Consider the following 15,472-nt stretch of genomic DNA (forward strand, 5'->3'; position numbering starts at 1 on the left):
ATGTGTGTACATACATATAGATAATGAAATAGACTTAAATATTAGGAGAAATAATAAACTTCTAAAATTCCCTCTTAGGTTATCTTTTTTTCTTTTCTTTCTTTTTCTTTTTTTTTTATTGGTCCTGGAACTTGAACTCTGGGCCTGGGGGTTGTCCCTGAGTTCTTCAGCTCAAGGCTACCGCCCTACCTCTGGAGCCACAGCACCACTTCTAGTTTTCTAATGGTGAATTGGAGATAAGAGTCTCACAGACTTTAGTACTTTAATGCCCGGGCTGGCTTTGAACCACAGAGCTAGATTACAGGCATAAATAAGCCAGACTGGGTCCTCTTGGGTCTTTCTTAAAACTCATATACAAACAAAGAAGCAAGAGTTTTGTTTTTCAAAATAGCAGCTAACTTTTCTACCTTTCCAAGTTCCTAAAAAACAGCTTAAAAATTAGTTGACTCTTCTAAAATCTGAAACAATAAGAGAATAAAAGGAAATTATACTTCCTATGGATTAAAAGATGAGAATGGGTTAAAAAGAAATTAAATAGTATTAAGCAGCTTATTATTTACTACATGTTTGTATTCCTTCCCCCCAAAATCTGAAGCACCAATCATGACTGAACTTTCTTCCTTTTTTGCTTGCTCTTCCTCCCTTCCTGCCTTCCTTGCTTTCTTTCTTTCTTTCTTCCTTCCTTCCTTCCTTCCTTCCTTCCTTCCTTCTTCTTTTCCTTTTTCTTTTTCCACTCAGGACCTGGACACTGTCCCTGAGCTTTTGTGCTCAAGGCTGGTGCTCTATCACTTGAGCAACAGCTCCACTTCTGGCTATTAAGTAGATAATTGGAAACAAAGAGTTTCAGGGACTTTCTTACCCAAGCTAGCCTTGAACCCCAATCCTCAGATATCAGGCTCCTGAATAGCTAGGATTACAGATGTCAGCCATAGGTTCCTGGCCAGGATTGACTCTTAAAGTGAATATAACGAAATTAAGAGTAAGATATTTTTAGCCAGAGGCAGTGGCTCACACCTGTAACCCTAGCTACTCAGGAGGGTGAGATCTGAGGATCGCAGTTCAAAGCCAGCCTGAGTACTAAAGAACACATGAGACTCTTATCTCCAATTAATCACTAAAAAACTGGAAGTGGGGCTGTGACTCAAGGGATAGGGCGGTAGCCTTGAGCTGAAGATCTCAGGCACAGCGCCCAGGCCCAGAGTTCAAGCCCTATGACCCACAAAAAAAAAAAAAAAAAAAAGAGTAAGGTATTTTTATGGCTATTACATTTAGATAAGTTCACATCCTAATAAAAAGAAGAAGAAAGAGATAGTGCTATCTTTTTAGCAAAAAAAAAAAAGTGAGTAAGCAAAAGAGGTCATATGAGCTCCATGAGGACAAAGAAGGGGTCACATGAGCATGCAGAAAAGTGGTAGCTATCTACAAGCCAGAAAGAAGGTCCTTATCAAAAGCCAAATCTTCTAGCACCTTAAAGATCTCTCAAAAGAATTAAAAATGACCAATAAACACATGAAAAATATTCAGTATCACTGGTTTCAAAGGAAATGCAAACCAAAACATTGAGATTCTAGCTCATCCCAGTAAGATTAGCAATAAGAATACAAATAACATTCAATGTGGGTAGAGATATGGGGAAAAAGAACCCTATTACATTGTCAATGAGAATGTAAACTAGTGTAACTACTCTAGAAGGTGGTTTGGAGATTCCTCACAAAACTAAATATAGTGTGGAGGTTTCTTAAAGAACTGAAAATAGACCTTCCCTACAATCCCGCCATACCACTTCTGGGCATCTATCCTAAACATCATGACCCAAGATATTATAAGGACACCTGCTCAGCTATGTTCATATCTGCACTATTCACAATAGCCAGGCGATGGAAACAAGCCAGATGCCCTACTGCAGATGAATGGATACAGAAAATGTGGTATATATACACAATGGAATTCTACATAACCAACAGACAAGATAAAATAATGGCATTCACAGGGAAATGGATGAATCTAGAGCAAATCATGTTGAGTGAGACAAGTCAAGACCAGAGGAACAAAAGGCGCATGGTATCCTTAATATGTGGCTATTAAATCCAAAGAGTACAAGAGCGAGGACTCAATAACTGCATACCCAAAGCTATGGACATGGTAATGGAAATATAAATATAACTATATAAACATAAAAATCTATGACTCTATAGACATAATGTTTTATTTCATAAATTAATATGTTTCTATGACATACAAACCCTTAGCCTAATTTTGATTAAGTTCTAAATACTAAGTCCCAGTGATTGTAAATAGAGATTCCCTCCTTGAACACTTGTTTGTTAAACTTGTCATTTAAAATATGATGTAAAAATCAACATTAATAAAGTCTTTAAAAAAAACTAAATGTAGAACTATCCTATGACCATCAATACCACCCTTGGGTATTCATTCAAAAGCTTACATGTCAAGATATAGTAAAGACATTTATTCATTATTGATATTGTTAATAATAATAACACTGCAATAACACTGTTATTATAACCATGCTCACTGCTGCACTATTCACCATAGCCTAGCTATAGAAACAGCCCAGATATCCTGTAGGGATGAGGAGGTCACACACACATGTGCACATCTATATAATTATGTATAAATTTTACTCATTGAACAGAAAGAACATTAGGTCATATGCAAGGAAATGAAACAGACACCCCAATACTAGTACAAATAAAGGATGAAGACACTACTGCTACTCCCCTAGTCTCTACTTCAAAGAAAACTTGCGGGCCGGGTGTTTGGCCTAGCAGCAGAGTGCTTGCCCAGCATGCACGAAAACCAGGGTTTGATTCCTCGATACAACGTACATAGAAAAAAAAGCCAGAAGCGGTGTTGTGGCTCACGTGGTAGAGCGCTAGCCCTGAGAAAGCCCATGGACAGTGCTCAGGCTCTGAGTTCAAGACTCAGGATTGGCAAAAAATAAAAATAAAAAGGAAAACTTTCTGCTAGGCACAAGCTTTAGCACATTTCTATCCAGGACACTGAGATCTGAGGATCATTATTCAAGGCTAGTCCCAACACGAAAGTCCATGAGACTATTGTCTACAAATAATGACCAAAAAACTGGAAGTGAAGATGTGGCTCAAAGTGGTAGAGTACTACCTTTGAGCAAAAAGAGCTCAGGGACAGTGTCCAGGCCCTGAGTTCAAGCCTCAATACCAGTACAAAAAAATTCTTTTAGAGTCAATCATTGTGTTATTTCATTAAGCTGATTTAAAATTGCAAAATAGAAAATTTTAAAAATTGTGTGGTATCTCCTGCCACCTGCCTGTAATCACGCCCAGGAAGCAGGCATTTTGAGTCTAATGTCACCATGAACAACACAGCAAGACAGTGTCACAGAAAGACGAAACACAAACGTGGTATTGAGGCTGACAAATAAAAACAAGGACAGAATATGAGGCCAATTACAAAGGTATTAAGAGGCCTAAAAAAATACCTGAAAGGATATGTAAACACTAATCTCCCACTGCTGAGTTAGAGTGAAATTAATGAGAAGAAAATAAAACTTTTTAGTGTCTACATGATATGCTTTGCATTATAAAAGTATCTTGCATAATAATAACTGGCAAAAGAAGGAAAGAGAAGAAAAAAGTTGGTTGGATAATGAAACATATCTAACGCCAATCTACTGGCACTTTATAAGTAATGAGAAGGATTTCTGAATACAAAGCAAGTAATAGACTACCCCAAAATGAAAGTTTAACTTTCCATTGGGGTATCACATGAGACAACATAAAGGAAAAGATTGTAATCTATAAAACAATAGATAAAAATTAGAAGGCTTAAGGGCTGGGAGTTTGGCCTAGTGATAGAATGCTTGCCTAGCATCATGAAGACATAGGTTCAATTAGTCAGTACTACATACACAGAAAAATTCAGAAGTGGTGCTGTGGTTTAAGTGGCAGACCACTAGCTTTGAGAAAGCCCAAGGACAGTGTTCAAGCCCCGAGTTCATGCCCCAGGACTGGCAAAAAAAAAAAAAATAGAAGGCTTTCATGCATTCTAAAAACGGTTTTATTCCTTAACATCAGTTTGTAAAAAATTCTCCAAAATAAAAGACTCATAAGAAGAAATTATAAAAGGAAATACTCTTAACACTTAATCAGATACTCTAGAATTGGTCTTTTTGAAGATAAAATTTTTCAAGAAATGTTAAAGTCAACCTAAAAGTGAGCTCAGCATGGTGAAAATCAATTAAAAAATAAATATATATACATACATATAATATACACATACCAAAGGTGTATGGCAAACTTTAATTTCAAGAATAAGGTATAATAAAAGCAATAAAAATTAGCTGGAGCCTGGCACAGTGGCTCATGCCTGTAATCCTAGCTACTCAGGAGGCTGAGATATGAGGATTAGGATTCAAAGCCAGCCTGGGCACCAAAATACATGGGACTCTCATCTCCAATTTACCTCTAGAAAATGAGAAGTAGGGCCATGGCTCTAGGTGAAGGGCAGTAGCCTTGAGCTGAAGAGCTCAGGGATAGCGCCTAGGCCAGAGTCCAAGCCGGATAACTGACAAAAAAAAAATATATATATATAATATACATATACATATTAATTGGGTGCTGGTAGCTCATACTTCTAATCCTAGCTACTCAGAAGGCTGAGATCTGAGGATCATAGTTCAAAGCCAACCTGGGAGAATGGAAACTGTGGCTCACGTATACGTATTAGAGTGCTAGCTTTGAGTAAAAAAGCTCACGGGCAGTATCCAGATCCTAAGTTCAAGCCCCAGGGCTTGACAAATAATTTATTTATTTTTTTCCCCGCCCCCCGCCCCGCAACAAATAATTTATTTTAAAAAGTTATTTTCCACTTTTATAAATGGACAAGTTTTAGAGTTAAGCTAGATACTTGTGAGGAATGAGAAACGAACTACTTCAAAACTGGGCCCTTTCTAGAAACCTTAGCTATTTTCTGGAAGCTACAATTCCCATTGTTGTCTCTATTGCAATATAGCATAATAATCTTCAGATCCTACTACAAATGTCTACAAGAAATTATGCTCAAGCAAGACACTGAGATGTATACTTTAAAATATCTGCTACTTTGGAGGTGGAGGCAGGAAGATCACAAGTTCAATGTCATCCCACGAAAAGTTAAGTACCTAGCTCAAAAACAAAAGGGCTGGGGAGAGAGTGCTTGTTTAGCAAGTATACAATTCTGGGCTCAATTCCCAGTACCACTAAAAGAAACTAACTTTATAATGCTAAAATATAAGACTAATTGCGCTGATGAAATGGCTCAAATAGTAAAGCACCTAAGCCTAGAAAGCATGGGACTCAGTTTGGTCCCCACTACTGCTAGGGAAAAAAACAAAACAAAACAAAAAACAGAAATGTGCAGCAATAATCTATTATATAAGTACTAGTGGAGAGCGATAGATGAACAGAGAGAAAAGGAGAATATATATACTCAAAGTACTTTATGAACATGTGTGAAAACTGAGTAACTTCATAAGAGTGGTTTGGGAAGGAGGAGGAAAAATGATAGAAGAGATGACTATTATCATGATGCATTGTATACATAAATGAGCATGGTAAAATGAAATTCCCTTGCACAACTAATTGATGCTGATGTTTTTAAAAGCAGCAGTTAATAGCATGGATAGTTACAAAACTGATATAATAGTAAAGAGAATTTTTCTCACCTTGAAACATTCCATTTATCCCAGAATGAAGACTGAACACAGATTTAGAAGATATGTCTTGATTAAAAAGCAACCTTTCAAATACCAAAACACAAAAAAGGCATAAATTATTATGTATCAGAAGCAAAGACTAACATTTAGTTGTCATTTTTCTTATACCTAAACTTGCTAAAATTCTCAGTTTTATACTACTTTTCATATTTGTATCTCCAGGTACTACTTCAGAAATGTATATTTAAACATTAACTTTGTTCAAGAAGAAAAAATAATCATGGCCATGTTCATTTTTACAAATATTGTTATTTTTGGTATTTGGCAGTAAGGAACAACTAACAGTAGTTTTATTATTATTATTTATTTATTTATTTTGGTCTGTCATGAGGCTTGAACTCTGGGCCTGAGCACTGTCCCTGAGCTCTTCAGTTCAAGGCTAGTGCTTTATCACATGAGCCACAGCTCCACTTCTGGTTTTCTGGTGGTTAACTGGAGATAAGTCTATCACGAACTTTCCAGCCTGCCCAGGCTCACTTTGAACCATGATCCTCTGATTTCGGCCTCTTGAGTAGTATGATTACCGGCGTTAGCCACCAATGCCCAGCCTAGCAACAGTTTTAACAACACTGAAATTAGATCATTGAGGGACCTTTATTTTAAATTTCTTCCTCCATGCTTTTCTATATCATGAAGAAGTTCAGATTAAAATCAGATTACCTGAGCGTATATGTTTCCATAATATACAGGCAGAGAATTCCCTGAATTTTTATAATTTATTACTCTTAGTATTATGCTCATGCCTACAATTCTAGCTACTCAGGAGGCAAAGACTTTAGGATTGTGGTTCAAAGCCAGCCTAAGGAAAGGCCACCAGCCTAACCACAAACTAACCACCAGAAAACCAGAAGTGGAGCTGTGGCTCAAACTGACAAAGCACAAACCTTGTGCGGAAAAGTTCAGGGACAGTGCTCAAGTCCTGAATTCAAACCCCATGACTGACAAAAATAAGTGAGGGATACAGACTAAAGAAATAACTCTGATTCAAAGTAGTGAATATATTACTTGGAAAACTTAAGTTTTTATCTTTTTGTTTATAAAATGGGCAATGGGCTAAGTGTAGTAGCTCAAGCCTGTATTTTAGCTTCTGAGGGGAAGAGATCACAGGATTATGGTTTGAAGACAAAGTCCTGCTCAAACAGAAGAACTGCAGCCCAGGAATAAAGCAAGACTATTTCAAAAATAACCAGTGCCAAAAGAGGTTGGCAAAGTAGCTCATGTGGTAGAATACCTGCTTACTAAGTGCAAAACCCTAAGTGCAAGCCCCAGTACAGTATCACACACTCAAGGAGAAATAAAGGCAAAAGATTTGAAGGAACTGACATTTGAAACAGCAATACCACTTGTGTGTATATACACAAAAGAAATGAAGGTAGAGACCAGCACAGACCTTTATTTATGAAAGTACTATTTGCTGAGGGATTTGAAACATGCCAGACGATGTGGACCAGCAACAAACGACTAATACCTAGATCTCATCAAGCTCAGTCTGGATGAGCATATTTATATGAAGATGAGGAATAACAGAGAGCTTCAAGGCAGATTACACACGTATGACCAACATTTAAATATGATACTGGGAGCTGTGGAAGAAACCGTGATCACCACAGAAATTGATGAGGAGACATACGAAGAGATATACAAATCAGCAAAACGGAATATTCTGATGCTCTTTGTCTGGGAAGATGGTGGTATGTTTGTTGCCCCTCCTCTGAGAGTTGGCTGAAACAAAGAATTTATCCCATGTAGGAAGCAGGAGACTGGGGGGCGGGGAGTTTGGTCTAGTGATAGAGTGCTTGCCTCGCATGCACAAAGACCCAGGTTCAATTCCTTGGTACCACATACATAGAAAAAAGCCAGAAGTGGTGCTGAGGCTCAAGTGGTAAAGTTCTAGCCTTGAGAAAGTCCAAAGACAGTGCTCAGGCACTGGGCTCAAGCCCAGGACTGGGGAAAAAAAAAGTAGGAGACTATACAATTGCTTCTTCAAGTGTACAAGACATTTAAAGAGAGAAGTCTGCATACTTTTTGATATTAAGACATGATCAAGGATTCTTCCACTCCACTATTAGTTGATTTGCAAGTGACTTACAATTTCTTCAGCTAAATGGTATTCTTATTTTTCTTAATTTGTTCTAATAAAAGTGATCCCCAAGCTACTGGGCTCCTCCAGAGTGACTTGCTCCACTGTTCCTGCAGACAGTTTCTGATTGTTTGTCAAGTTAATTTTATGTTGATTTTAGAAAAAAAGAACTACTTGCAATAGCCAAAAGGTAGACCAATGGTCCATTATTGGATACAAGGATAAATGTGGTTTGAACATACAGTGGAGTATTATTTTTCTGGAAAAGAAATACAGATATAATCTACAACTTAAATAAACATACTGAAGACAGCATACTAATTGAAATAAACCACACAACAAGGGACACACACTATGTGATTTCACTCACATGAGCTATCTTAGAGTGGTCGGACAGAAAGTAAGATGCTAGCTTCCACATGTAAAGGGAAGAGAAAATAAGGAGTCATTATTTAATAGGCATGCAGTGTCACTTTGGGAAGATTAAAAGGTTCTAAAATACAGTGGTTAATGGTTGTAAAACAATGCCACTCAATGTACTCAATGCCACTAAAACATGCACTTAAAATGGTTAAAATGATCAGTTCATTTAACATATAATTTACCAAAATAAAAATTGAAATTAAAACAGTTCCCAGAATCTATTAGTGCAACAGCAAATCATGTGTTCTTAGACATGAAAATGGTTTGATACTAAGGGCTTTTGGTTTATTTACTTGCTCAAGTTCATTTTTACTTTATCAACACAACTCTGCCCCCTGTTGGTCACCCAATGGATTAAAGTTAATTCTAGACATACTAATTTATTTCATATAGAAACTTTTCAGTATGTAATTTTAATATATACTCTTAAATGTAATCTTTCAAAATAACTGTAATTATTACATTTAAATCACTAATTCCTTAATATTATTCAGTTTTCTGTTTATGATAAGCAGCTTCTAAAACAGTACTTGGTGTGTATTCTGTCTTGAGTTGTACACATTGGTTTTATGTCTTTTAAGTCTCTAAAAATCTATAAATTTGCTTGGGCACCTGTAATTATAGCTACTCAGGAAACTGAGATCTGAGTATAGAGGTTTGAAGCCAGCCCAGGCAGAAACTCTATGTGACTCTTAGTTCCAAATAACTAGCAAAAAGCTAGTATTGGAAGTATGGCTTAAGCAACAGAGTACAAGCTTTGAGTGATAAATCTACACAAGGTTTTAGAAACTCTATTTTTCGCTTAACCTTTGAAATATCATTAAAATTCTTCCCTGAGCTATTATTGATATACACATCATAGGAATGGCTTGTAGCTTATTTAAGCTTTATAATAAGTCAGGTCAAGGGCTGGGAGCATAGCCTAGTGGTAGAGTGCTCACTTAACATGCACGAAGCCCTGGGTTCAATTCCTAGGTACCACATACACAGAAAAAGCCAGGGCTGTTTAAAAAAATAGTTCACCTTATTTACAGATTTTTATTTTCATTTATTTATTTTTCAAGATTTTATGTATTCATTTTGCCAGTCCTGTGGCTTGAACTCAGGGCCTGGGTACTATCCTTGGCCACTATTTGCTCAAGTCTAGCATTCTGCCACTTGAGCCACAGTGCCACTTGTGGCTTTTTCTGTGTATGTGGTACTGAGGAATCAAACCCAGGGCTCCATGCATGCTAGGCAATCACTCCATCACTAGGCCACACTCCAAGCCCTTTATTTTTATTTTTAATTTTTGTAGTATTGGTGTTTTAATGCAGGGATTTGTGCTTACTAGATAGGGGTCCTACTGCTTGAGCCACATTTCCAACCCTTTTAGCTGTAGTTTTTTGTTGTTGTTGTTTGCTTGCTTTTTTCTTTTTTTTGCCATTGTGGGGCTTGAACTTGGCCTAGGTGTTGTCCCTGAGCTCTTCAACTCAAGGCTATTGCCCTACCCCTTGAGCTACAGCTCCACTTCCAGTTTTCTAGTGGTTAATTGGAGTTATGAGTCTCATGGGCTGGCTTTGAACTGTGATCCCCAGATCTCAGCCTCCTGAGTAGCTACGATGTCCAGCTTTGCTGTAGTTGTTTTTTAAATAGCATGTTGCTTTTGGCCTGGGCCAGTATGAACCATGATTTTCCTATTTACATCCTACTGCAGCGGGAATGACAGGCATATGATACCATGACCAGATTGTTCTGTTGAGGTGACTTCTTGTGACCTGTTTTGTCACAGCTGACCTGGAATCAATGATCCTCCTGATTTCAACCACAAAACTGAGATGACAGGGCTGTACCACCATGCCCAGCTACTGGCTGAGATAGCTCATAAACGTTTTTCCGAGGCTGGCCTTAAACTGTGATCCTCCTGCGTAACTATGATTACAAGTATGTACCACTACCATCCAGATCACATGTTAATTATATGTGATTTTAACCAAGCATGGTAAAAAATAAAAATAAGTTTGAAAAACATTTTTTGAAAAACTCTTCTTTGCGTATTACTCAGCTCACTTGCCAGAAGCTTGTCAAAGGAATGCCTTAGTAATAACAAAGCCCCAAGGAGGATCATCTGTATCTTAGTACAAATTTTTGAGGCAACAGTAGGACCAAATATAGGCTTTCCAGTGCTTTTTCATACAACATATGGCATCCTGAGTCTTTGAAAGTTCCAATCCCAAAGGTCACGAAACTCTCACTTTTTACCAAAAAGATCTAAGTAATTAAACATTTCTTAATAAAAACCCAGAAACACAACAAATCAAATAAAGTTTGGATAAGTGGGACTGCATTAAACTTTAGAGCCTTTGTATGGCAAAGAACATAGCAAGCAAGCTAAATAGAAAGCCCACAAAGTGGGAGAAGATCTTTACTAACCATACAACAGACAAAGGCCTCATATCTAAAATGTTTCAACAGCTCAAAAAAATTGAATCACTCCAAAACTAATCTCCAAAGAAACAACCATCTCATTAAAAGATGGGCCAAAGATTTAAAGAGAGTCTTCTCTGAAGAAGAAATAAGAATGGCTTATAGACACATGAAGAAATGCTCGACATCTCTGGTCATAAAAGAAATGCAAATCAAAACAACTCTAAGATTCCACCTCACTCCAGTTAGAATGGCCATTATCAAGAAATCTAATAACAACAGATGCTGGAGGGGATGTGGCCAGGAGGGATCACTATTACACTGTTGGTGGGAGTGTAAACTCGTTCAACCTCTATTGAAAGCAATATGGCAGTTCCTCAAAAAACTAAACATAGGGCCAGAAGGTTGGCCTAGTGGTAGAGTGCTTGCCTAGCATGCACAAAGACCCAGGTTCAATTCCTCGGTGTCACATACATAGAAAAAAGCCAGAAGTGGTGCTGAGGCTCAAGTGGTAGAATTCTAGCCTTGAGAAAATCCAAGGACAACGCTAAGGCCCTTAGCTCAAGCCCAGGACTGGCAAAACAAACAAACAAACAAACAAAAAAAAAAACCTAAACATAGACCTCCCCTATGACCCAGCAATTCCACTACTTGGCATTTACCCAATCATCCAAAAACAAGGACATACTAAATCCACTAGCACAATGAAGTTCATTGCAACACTATTTACCATAGCAAACATATGGAACCAACCCAGATGTCCCTCCGTTGATGATTGGATCAACAAGATGTGGTATTTAAACACAATGGAATTCTATGCTGTTGTCAAAAAGAACGACATCACCCCATTGGCAAGGAAATGGAAAGACTTAGAGAAAAATCATATTAAGTGAAGTAAGCCAGTCTCAAAGGAACATAGGCTCAATGGTTTCCTTCATTTGTCATAATCAGTAGAAACCGTGGACTCCCCTAGCAGAGGTTTACAATAGGGCAAAACCTACATACATAAGGCCATAAAGGATGAGGCTAATGAAAGGACCTCCAGGATATAGAAACAAGAGCCATATAATGTGTGGTTGTTGTTCTTAATGTACTGTTATTTCTCATCTCTTTTGTTGTCTGTGGGTGATCTCATATTGTTATAGTATCTTACTTTGTTATCTGATATACTGTATATATGTTTATTGAAATAGGATAGAGAAGGGGGAAAAACAAGATGAGGGGAAGGGGAAGGGAAGAGAAATGGGGACAAAAACATGAGAAGGGGTAGCAATGTTTTTAAGTAATGCACCTTCTATCTGGCGAATATAATGTAACCTATTAATTACAATAAAAAATATATCAAGGGGCCGGGTGTTAGGCCTAGTGGTAGAGTGTTTGCCTAGCATGCATGAAGACCCAGGTTCGACTCCTCAGTACCACATACATAGAAAAAAGCTGGAGGTGGTGCTGAAGCTCAAGTGGTAGAGCTCTAGCCTTGAGAAAGTCCAAGGACAGTGCTCAGGCCCTGAGCTCAAGCCCAGGACTGGCAAATAAATAAATAAATAAATAAATGTTTAAGTAGTGGCTTCATCCTTTCGATGTTTTCCCTGTGTCTAGCAGACAAAACTTGTTTTGTTTTTTTTTTTAAAAAAAAAAAAAACCCATACTCACTTTCCCCCCCCAATTCTCAGCTGAAGCTAGGGGAAGCAAAATTCATGGCAGGAGTTCACATAGGAGACATTAGCCAGTGCAAAAGGACTTACAGCTCTAGGCTAAGAGAGAAGGCATTTTCTTTTCTCCTAAAGTCATAAAGCCATCTACTATAAACCATATTTGGTCCCTAATTAGGGAAGGGGTCAAACAATGGTTGCTGACCCCTAAGGCCTTGCCCTGCCCCCAAGAGGGCTCCCACTTCCCCCTCAAGGCTGCAAGGATCCCAAGCTCTGCCCAAAGTGGTCACCTTCTCCATGGCAGTTCTTCGTCTTCTGGGTCGCTTTCAGTCACTGACCCCTCAATCACTGTTTCATCGCTGTCCCAGTCCAGGGCCTGGGCAACTCCTTCCATCTTTGCCTCACATTCGAGGTCTATTTTTTCTTTTAAATTCTCCATTCCAAACTTTTCCCTTTCCTGCAAGCAAAGGGATGCTTCGCGGGGGTAGAAGAAGTTAGGGACTTAAAATGACAACTTTCATGGCAAAAGCCTGGCCTCCCCGGGTGACTGAGCTGGACTCTGAGGAGGCCCGGGAGCCAGCAAGCGCTGCATGGCCTGTTGGCCTTCGACCAGCAAGCAGGCGCCTGGCTGTTCCTTCCCGCCCACCACCGTGCGTCCCACACGTCAGAGCCGCGCAGCCGCCTGGGCCCCGCCCCCGGCTCCCGCGGGCCGGAAGTGCCCCCGCAGCATCCGCTCCCCCTCCCGCTCTGGACTTCCGGTTCTCCTTGGCGGGCGTGTGAGGCTGCTGGGGTTGGCGCCAAGGGTTCTGCAGGCCTGCCAGAGGCCTCTCATGGCGCACACTCTACCTGGTGAGTCCGAATCGCACCAACCACCCTTTCTGCCTGCCTCTGTGGCCTGGACATCGTCCAGCATTCCCCAAACCCAGAGAGCCTCTTCTTGGTTGGGTAGTTGGTGGTTTTGTGGCCCGTGAAGCGCTTCTCTGCCCTTCTGACAGTCCTCAGAAGTTTCGTGTCTCATCAGAAGTTCTTAGATTAACAGTCGAATTCATGTATGTCCCCCTCTAGCCCTGGAAAACAGATTGTGTAAGTAAGGCAGGGCTAACGATCCTTTCCCCTGGTATGGGGAGGAGTGAGGGGTGGAAATCTTGAACTCCAGGCCTCACGCTCTTGAGGGGCCTTTTTCCTTTCTGGTCTGACCTTCTACCACTTAAGCCACACCCCAGTCCCTTTTTTGTTTTTCCTTTCAATTGTACTTATGGTCGGGGTGATGCAAAGTAGGGTTACCGTCACATTCGTCAAGTAATGGGTACATTACTTCTTGAACATGGATACCCCTTCCCATGTTTTTCTCCCAGTTTCCCTCTTACCTTCTCCCAATCATCTTGTTCCTTTTGTTTTTTCTTTTTTTGTTATTTTGATATTTTTTTCTCCTATTAATTGTAGGTGAGGACCTCTTCGATTTGTCTGCTGAATGGATTGGCTTCTGTCCTCAGACCTCAGTCTCCTGCATAGCTAGAATTAAAATTAATAAGTCAACAGAGCCCAGCACCCCTGTTTGTCAGTTTTTATAATAGTAATGCAATGGATAGCTAGTCTATCAGTTTTCCAGAACTGGGGAAAAAAAAAAAAAAGATTGCTCATATGGCCATATAGGATGAGGCTAAGCAAAATGAACTCCAGGATTGGAAACAAGAGGTTTATCTTTATGATTGTTGTTCTTAATGTACTATGTGAAGTTATTTCTTTTCTCTTATTTCGCGTTATGGTTTATCTCATGTTGCTGCTATTTCTGACTTTGGTAACTGGTATATTGTTTATAGATTTATTTGTTAATTTGAAATAGGAAAGGAAAAGAACACGATGATTGGGAGGTCAGGGTATTCTGAGAAGTAAAGTGTTAGATCATCATTATACAAACATAATAGAATGCTCTTACACAAATCTGAGTAGTACAATCCATTCACTACACATGGCCCTTGATGCAATCAATAGATTCAGTATACGTCGCTACTGCCTCTGTGGTGCCAACAGTTCTGTTATTCTTGGCTTGAAGGTTCATCAGTGAGATCTCAGCCTTCATCATCACATGGCATTTTCCCTAAATGTCTCTTCTGTTTTTGAAAGATCAACCATCTACATTAGATCAGAGGCACACCCTGTTCCATTAATGGTATCCTAATTACAAAGGCAGAAATTCTATTTCCAAGTACAATCGCATATGAAGTTCTAGATGGGACATGAATTTGGGGGGAGGGGTAAAGAAAGGATCGGCCACCATCCATCCAGTGTGCTTTTGTATCTTTTTTTTTTTTGCAAGTCCTAAGGCTTGAACTCAGGGCCCGAGCACTGTACTGAGAAATTGAACCCAGGTCTTTGTGCATGCTAGACAAGCACTCAACCACTAGGTCTAACTCCTGGCCCCTGGTTTTGTATCTTATGTTAGAGATCTTTCATAAGTTAAGATCATGAAGAAATTCTTCCCTTAAAGGTTATGAGGATAGGGGGCCGGGAGTTTGGCCTAGTGGTTAAAGTGCTTGCCTAGTATGCATGAAGACCCGGGTTCGATTCCTCGGTACCACATATAGAAAAAAGCCGGAAGTGGTGCTGAGGCTCAAGTGGTAGAGCTCTAGCCTTGAGAAAGTCCAAGGACAGTGCTCAGGCCCTGAGCTCAAGCCCAGGACTGACAAAAAAAAAAAAAGTTATGAGGATAGTCTCCCTTGTTTTCTTCTGGAAGCCCTGGGATTCTTAACTTCACAGTTTAATAATTTATTTCAACTTATTTTCATGTATATGTAATAAAATAGAAGATAAAGCTTACTTTTTCCCTTCTACACACCGTTTTTTCATGGTCTTCTGCCAAAAAGTATCATTTTCACAGTTAATGCCTCACTCATGGCTTCCACCTCAAAAATGATGATGATATGTTGCCTGATATGTGACAACTGCCATACTGATAAAGTATAAGTAGCCTGTGAGATTTGGTCCCATAAGAATGTGACTTATTTAGTTAAAAAAAAATCTCACTGCGAGTTGAGTGCCAGTGGCTCATGCCTGTAATCCTAGCTACTCACTAGGCCGAGATCTGAGGATCATGGTTCAAAGCCAGCCTGGGCATGAAAGTCTGTGAGACTTTTATCTCCAGTTAACCACCAGAAA

The 15,472-nt window shown here is 39.3% G+C and overlaps 1 protein-coding gene and 1 pseudogene across 1 annotated transcript in view; one reads left to right on the plus strand and one right to left on the minus strand.

The window, feature by feature from the left end:
• The window catches only part of Ankrd31 (ankyrin repeat domain 31), an 83,117-nt gene extending 70,169 nt beyond the window's left edge, over window positions 1-12,948 (minus strand). The window contains exons 1-2 of the mRNA XM_090331838.1: window positions 12,607-12,948; window positions 5,705-5,778 (exon numbers count right to left, since the gene is read on the minus strand). Coding sequence (XP_090187964.1) covers window positions 5,705-5,778; window positions 12,607-12,755 — 223 coding nt within the window. The 5' untranslated portion in view covers window positions 12,756-12,948. The remainder of the gene's footprint in view (window positions 1-5,704; window positions 5,779-12,606) is intronic.
• On the plus strand, window positions 7,186-7,481 carry LOC150064405 (U6 snRNA-associated Sm-like protein LSm3 pseudogene; annotated as a pseudogene).
• Window positions 12,949-15,472: the final 2,524 nt, after the last annotated feature.

The sequence above is a fragment of the Megascapheus bottae genome, chromosome 4 (assembly GCF_031878675.1).
Source record: "Megascapheus bottae isolate mThoBot1 chromosome 4, mThoBot2.hap1, whole genome shotgun sequence".
NCBI lineage: Eukaryota > Metazoa > Chordata > Mammalia > Rodentia > Geomyidae > Megascapheus > Megascapheus bottae.